The sequence below is a fragment of the Triticum dicoccoides genome, chromosome 4A (assembly GCF_002162155.2).
Source record: "Triticum dicoccoides isolate Atlit2015 ecotype Zavitan chromosome 4A, WEW_v2.0, whole genome shotgun sequence".
Taxonomy (NCBI): Eukaryota; Viridiplantae; Streptophyta; class Magnoliopsida; order Poales; family Poaceae; genus Triticum; species Triticum dicoccoides.
The window spans coordinates 707,340,882-707,348,226 of NC_041386.1; the positions used below are offsets into that span (position 1 = coordinate 707,340,882).

At 47.2% G+C, this 7,345-nt stretch overlaps 1 protein-coding gene across 1 annotated transcript; it reads left to right on the forward strand.

The window, feature by feature from the left end:
• Positions 1-4,512: 4,512 nt before the first annotated feature.
• On the forward strand, positions 4,513-5,698 carry LOC119289808. The gene is made up of 3 exons (XM_037569020.1): positions 4,513-4,752; positions 4,849-5,268; positions 5,346-5,698. Exons 1-3 carry the CDS (start codon positions 4,642-4,644, stop codon positions 5,451-5,453), a joined length of 639 nt encoding a protein of 212 aa, XP_037424917.1. The 5' UTR covers positions 4,513-4,641; the 3' UTR covers positions 5,454-5,698.
• Positions 5,699-7,345: the final 1,647 nt, after the last annotated feature.

Genomic DNA, 7,345 nt, shown 5'->3' on the forward strand with positions numbered 1-7,345 from the left:
TAGAGAACCATAAAACAGGAAAAACATATAAAGTAAAATATGGAAAACATTTATAAATGCTCAAAGGAAGTCGGAAGGAAAAAGGATACAAATGCCACAAATATGAGTCTCATTGTCCATATTTTAGTCTGAAGAAAATGTTAGCTCATCCACATTTAGACAAATAATACTACGCCTTAACAATGAAGCAAGAGAAGCAACATGATTTCTAGTACTAACACTAAGTATCCATCAGGTTCCAAACTAATATCAATCCGCAGATAGTTCTCTCGTACTAATCCCTAAGGCTCTAGTGTGCATTACAAGGGTGGAATGGAACAGGAGAGGAGCCTAAGCCAATTGGAGAAGACATACTTGAGTACACCAAAATGCAGTAAGCGTTGACGAAGTAACGAAGGTGGTAGAGACCATATCTCAGACGTGAGTTCATTATGAATCATCCCACAGAAGTCGCCCGAACAAGTAAGTGATGCTCCAAGTGCGGCCTAGAACAAAATGAAAGAGGCAAGATTTTATAAATTAAAGAAAAGTGACGGACTATTACATTTACGGGTTTAGACCATTAACACCATGAGAGAAAATATCCGTTTCAAATTATCTGGAATGGCATCAAAAAACAAATTGGGAATGCATATACCTCTGTGAACAAGGGAAACAAGACCTTACGAGGTTCACCATCATCAGAAACCGGATATGGGATCGTCTGTTGCAGATGTTTACTCATCAACTGACCTGACTTGAAGGCACGCCCAAAAGCCACTACGGACTCAAGATTGCACTGTTCAAGTTGGCTATCAAGATTTACAGGACAAAAATCTGGGAAGAAGTCGAAGGACGTGACAATCGCAATATCCCTATCATATAGTCCCAGAAACCCATCCACAGCTCTGTTACTTGGAAGGCGCACTTCAATCTATAGTGATACAAGGAGTACATCAGCACAGAATGATCACGAACAGCCTAAAATAAAGTTGAAATATGGCGAATGGCAGCTAGCACTAACCCTCAATTTATCATCCTTGTTTCTCTTGGCCTTGAACTTTGTAACCAAAATTGTCGACGTAACAAACCTTGTTATGTGTTCTCCTTCAGGCCCGTGTGGTAGGGTTATGCCCGAGCACGCAAATAACATCTCATCTCCTGGATAAGATTGTAATTTTTTAAATAATTTCATTAGCTAGTAATGACTGAACAAAAACTTGGAAATCTCATCATTAGCATTTAGCAGCTAGCGTAATTAATTACTTACCATCGAACAAAGCGAGCGAGACAGTATAGTCATTCGCAGGAGGAAGTAGGCCAACAACGTTATCCCCAAATGGTTTCTCTTCGTAAGCACTGTCTGAAACAACTTTATCACCAATGTCATGGCAGCCAAACTGTTCCTCGTCAGCAGCGGCATCCAAGAACCTTCCCAAACAGGTTTTTATTTTTTGCACGATGCCCTTCGCTCAGCCTGGGTTCTAGAGTAGAACCTTCCCAAACAGGTTTTTATTTTCTGTGTATATATGTGTTTTTTTTCTTTTTTTTCTTTTTAATTCTTCTTTATTTCTTCAGTTCGTTTTTTCTTTTATTTTATTTTCTCATCTTAGTTTTTCTTTATTTTTTCCCATTTTTATTTCTTTGTTTTGAAATCTGAACGTTTTATGAAATCGTAAACATTCTTATATTCCTGAGTAGTTTTTAAAATCGTGAAATATTTTTCGAATTCGTGACATTTTATTAAACCCGTGAACATTTGTTTTTGAATCAGAGAATATTTTTTGCATTGTCAAACATTTTTTGTAAATTGGGGGAACAATGTTTGAAATTCAGGAACATTTTTAATCAAATTGTTTTGAAATGCTTGTACATTTTACGAATACATGAATTTTTTTTAATCAATGAACTTTTTTGCTATTCATGAACATTTTTAGGAATTCATGAACAATTTTGAATTTGCGAATACGTGTTCAATTTTAAGAACACTTTTTGAGTACATGAATATTTTTCAAAATCACAAACATTTTTTGATTTCCCAAATGTTTTTTAATTGTGAACATTTTTCTAATATGCGACCAATTTTTTTAATCCATGAATATTTTATAATTTCTTGAACATTTTTTCTTTCAAAATTCGCATTTTTTTAAAAAAATCGAAACTATTTTGGAATCCTGAATTATCTAAAGAAAAAAAATGAAATGAAAAAACAGGATGCCTCGCACATGGCTAGCCCAAAAGAGCGCGCCGGGGAGTGGGGGTGCGCGCTGTTTTGGACGAGGCGCGCACAAATAGGCACTCTCTTTTTTTGCTTGCATACTCTTTGGATGAGGCCCTTCCCCATGATATTACAACCCCTTGGCTTCGTGAGCCCGGGGTGGCCGCCCCATCTGCGCCCCTCAAGGCTGGATCCTGCAAGCGACGAGGAGGAAACCCTAGCAACCAAGGCGGCTTCCCCTCCTCCCCCGCTGCTGTCGCCGGCTGGCGTGGACAGGTGAAGCCCAGTTGGAGTAGTGGGGCCTTACTTCCTCTCTGCCTGTAGTACAGCTTTGCGCGGGATGGCGGCCGTGGGCTGCCGTGGGGCTCAGCAGCGTGCTACGGGACGGCAGCGTGGTGGCATCAAGGTACGGTGGCTGCAGGGCATCGCCCTCCTTCTGGTGGATGTGTGTGAGCCTCCATCCAGCCAGATCTAGGCAGTTTCGCTGCTGGGTGGCGGGTGTGTTACGGCATGGGGCAAGCAACAACTACGCCCTGGTGTGGTTTCCATGGCATGGGGGCGTCCGATGGCGGGTCAGGTTGTGGTGGCGGTTGAACCTGGTGGATCTAAGCTTCCATCGAGCCGCGTGTGCGATGTGGTGGGGCTGCTAAGGCTTCTCGCGGGGCGTGGAGGCAGGGGAGGGATCCGCTGGTGGTGGCATTGGCTTGGACAATGATGACGTGGATTTGCGTTGGGAGCCAATGGATCCATGGTAGGGAAGAGCCAAGCCCAGTGAGCCTAGGAGGGGACGGGACCATGACCCAATCATCCCCGTCGAGAAAGCGCGCGTCCCCCTTATCGCCTCTGCCGCAGCACAAGCCCAGCCAGAGGTCCCCATTGCCTGGAAGCGGGTGCAAGACCAGCATCATGACACTGTCGGCTCGGCTTCGCACAGTGGAAGCTGCTCGAGCCTGCCAGGCCGTGTGGCCGCGTGCCGACGAGTTTATGCAACAACGACGGAGTTGCAAAGCAACAACAACATTGACAACGATGCTTCCATGATGTCATCTTTCATTGCAAAAAAGTTGCAACATCATCCATGTTGCGAAAGTCCTTTCCGCAACATGACGACGAAAATAATAATCCTGCAACACAACCTTTGTTGCAAATATTTCTGTAACATAAGCTCTGTTACAAATGGTTCTGCAACATTGTCCTTGGTGAGGACAGGTCTTGGTCATTGGACGGCTGCCGTGATGGTGGATATTTTCAAAAGATCCTCCAACCGATGCGTACACGCCCCATAAAATTACGATAATTGTACTTGGCGAACATTCGCTGTAAAGGGGGTAACAGCGAACCATCTTTGATGGCAGTTTTAGTTGTAAAACAAGATCAAACGATGTTAGTTTTTATACGAAAATGGCCTTCTTGGGGAGAAACTGTCATGTCTTCTAAAGAAAATGTCACCTCCCTGACTTCATCACAATTCACAACTATAAATGTCTTCAAATCGTTTGCATGTGCCACCTTCCCTGGCTAACATTCGCTAGTTAGGAGGGTCCTAAAATTAAGATGTTTAGCTAGTTTATTTGAAACATTAAAAAAATATACTGTCTCATCCTTTCTACCACCCTGATAACTGGTGGGCCCACCTAGCTTTTTATGTGCATACCGATAACGTTTCAGGTATGGTTCCTTTCGGGATTTTTTTTCTTCTTTTTGGGGTTTCCTTGTACGGTTCATCTGTTTTTTAGCTTCATGTATGGTTTAATCGGTTTTCTTCCATTTTTAAAGTTCATGAATTCTATAAATTATTTTAAAATTGTAAAACGTGTTGGTCTATTTTGAGAAAAAAATTAAGAATTTTAAAAAATGTTGACTAGTTAGAAAATGGTTGTGTATTTCAGTAGTTCAACAAATATTCTAAAATTCAGAATGATTTCAAGAATTTTAAAAAATATTTTCAAATTCTGAAAGTATTGATGTATTTTAAGAATTTTCGTGGATATTAAAACAATGTTCATCTTGTACTGTGAAACAATGTTTACAAATTTTGTTAAAAAATGCTACCAACTCATTCACAGATTTTAAAATTAAATTGAAAAGTGAAAAATAAATAAAAGGCCGCTTACTGAATATCGACGAACTAGCTAGCATAGCCCAGTTCACTGGTTTGATAGCCGGCCCAGCTACCGTGCCTTGCAGGCTTCGTTTCTCTGAACCGTTCCACGCTCTGAATTCCCGGATCGTGGAGACTGAGTGGTGGCTGGCGGTGAGGCGGAAGGTAGATGAGATCAAGGCGGCGGAGGAAGGAGAAGACCCGGCCAGTCCACACACCCCGCCGATCTTCACTCCCCCCTCCTACCATGCATGCCCGATGGCTTCCTCCTCCTTTATATCTCCCCCACTCCACCTGGCTGCTGCGAGGTCATCAGTAGTCGGTACTGTACTGCACGTCGACGATGGCCGCCGAGGTGCTGGTCGGATCCGAGCGCCGCGTGCTCATCAGCGCCCTCCCCGCGCCGCCGCCGCCCGACAGCCTGCTCGGCCGCCTCGACCAGATCGACCTACGGGTACGTGCTTACCGATCACGTTACTTACACATTTGCCATTGTGCGCCTGTGCGACGGCGGCCCCGTTCTTGACGCGTTCTTGGCAATGACTGGCAGCTGAGGCAGCTAGAGGAGGAGCGGCGGCCGTCCTCGGCCGCCGAGGGCGACGGCGCGCGCCCGGCGCCGCGGCACCAGCACAGCAAGTCCATGCCGTCGGCGCTCCAGCCGCAGGAGGCGCGCGACGTGAGGGGCACGCTCATGGACCGCCTCAACCTGCTCGAGTCGCGCATCAGGCAGCTCAGCTGCGAGCTCGACCTCGACGGCTCCGGGAGCGGCAAGGCTGCCGCCGCGTCGTGCCTCCCGACGCCCGTGCCGCGCCCGCCCGAGGACTGCGCGTGGTCCGAGCCGCCGCTGCCCGACCCCGCCATGCGCGCGCGCGCGGCGGGAGGCGGCGCCGGGGCGAGCTGGAGCGCCGCGCAGATCCTGCAGAGGGGCGCCCGCCAGCTCAACCGCAACAAGACCAGCCACCCAGCCAAGGTACGTACGTACACGAGCTCCGTCGATCCATCCATCGGCCGACGCCATTACATATTTGTCACCTGAAATGACCGCAGGTGAAGAAGCTGAAGGAGGCCAAGTGCGCGTGCGAGGAGGAGAAGAGGAAGGCGGAGCGCGCCGGCCGGGCGTCGGCTGGCCGGAGGTGGTTCACCGTCGGGTGCTAGTTTGCTAATCAGTGGACGGATGGCCTCACCATTTGATCCCTGCTTGATGAATTAGAATGTGCCATTGCCTCTTTTTTCCCCTCTGTTTTTTTTTTAAGTTGCTCTGTTTTGTTTTCAGTTAGTATATATATGTATCGATTGATTTGTATTTTGTAAGCATGTGTAGTGCCCATATATATGTTTGGAGTGCTGATTATTTACAACAAATCTCAATAAGTTTGTTCTATTGTGCTACTGGTTCACACTCTAGCTCTGCAGATCCACCACACACTAGAAGAATACTAAGAAGACTAGGCCCGGAAGGGATTCTTTTTCCTGGTTTTTTTGGAATTTTTTTCATGGTGCCTGTAAAAATTACGCGTGTGATGAAAGTGCTTCGTTGCCTTCGCTTGCCACGTTTCTATCCCACCGTGTGGATTTGACGAGTGTCACGCATGGTAGAACCTTCGATCATATCTTTTATTTCATCTTGGGCCTCTAGCGTTTTTCACGTGTGTTTTCTTAAGCGGTTTGCACTTTGCCCAGGCCTTCTGGGCTGTACGTGTCCTGCACTGCGATTTTGTAGATATTTTTCTTGTCTCTCTCGAAGCCTCGAGTCCAATCCCGTGACACCGCCGCTCTTTGCGGATATAAAAAAGTTCACCCGACGGGCTCGATCATCTCTCGGTGTCTCCCGTTCCATCCCCATCTCCACCCCCCTGTCCTGTTTCCGGAAGCGCCCGTGGAGGCCGCCGGTGACCCTCACCATCGGAGCCCTCCCCACGCCGTCGTCGGAGGGAGTTGTCGCCTCGGCTAGGCTAGCGCCGTAGCCGACGCGTCTACGTGCCCCAGCTCCCAGTCTCCTCGCCTCAGTGATTGATAGGTGCAAGATGGATGAGGGGAGGAGCGGGGATGGTGCAGTGGCCAAAGGAGGCGTGGCGGCGGCGGCGGGAGCTGTTGGAGATGGACCTCACTGCTGCCCACTGTGATGAGCCTCGCCGTCGCCATCCCATGGTGCTATGATGCCCGTACGATAGCCGGCCAGGTCCGTATTGTGTGGTGAGATCCGCCCTGCGGGCAGCCAACAAGGTCCAATATGCACGCGAGGGAAGGGAACAGCAACGTCAGATGGACTGGCCCGATGTGAGGGTGACCACGGGCATCCAGTCGTATGACACACCGCTCCCATCGGTGAGGCCAAATCCCCATATTATTCATCCAAATCTGTGTTCTCTGAATGACGTGCGGTGAGCTTCATAGTTGGGTACAGACTCCTGTTTAAAGGCTTCGATCTACACAGTTTCTGGGATGGATGAGTGATGTGAGTATGTGACTAAGTTCGAGCTTCTATTCTTGATTTCTATTTCTTCTGAAAATTGGAAGGTTTCCATGTGGTTTCAGTGAAATTTGTTGATTTGAGATAAGTTTGGTTGATCTGATGATTTGTTGTTTCTTACTGTCAAGCAAAAGTTGATCTCATGTTGTTTATTTTGTAGTATATGGGATTTATTTTGCAGCACATAATTTTGCAGTGGACGAAGTGGCAAGAACTGACAATTAATCGATTTAATAGTTATATATTTAGTGTTTGCACATGCGTTCATCTGCTCCTCTGGCCACTTCATGCCATGCGTGCGTGCAGTCCTTGCCTCATTTGTCATATTCACGCTCATGGCGAGCCTCGGTGGCCTGCGGCCGCCGGCGTGCCCGCTCGGCCGCTGCGAGCAGGCGTCGACGGGGCAGATGGTGGCCATGTATGCTGGTGGGTGCCTGCTCTGTCTGAATTTCGAAAATAAGTTTACATGAATTCTGCAAGTTCAGTAGATTTTGTCTACGGATTTCTTTTCCTAGCATTAGCTTTTACATGTTTATTTGGTTTGTACGCAAGCACTCTAGAGCCATGGATGCAAGAC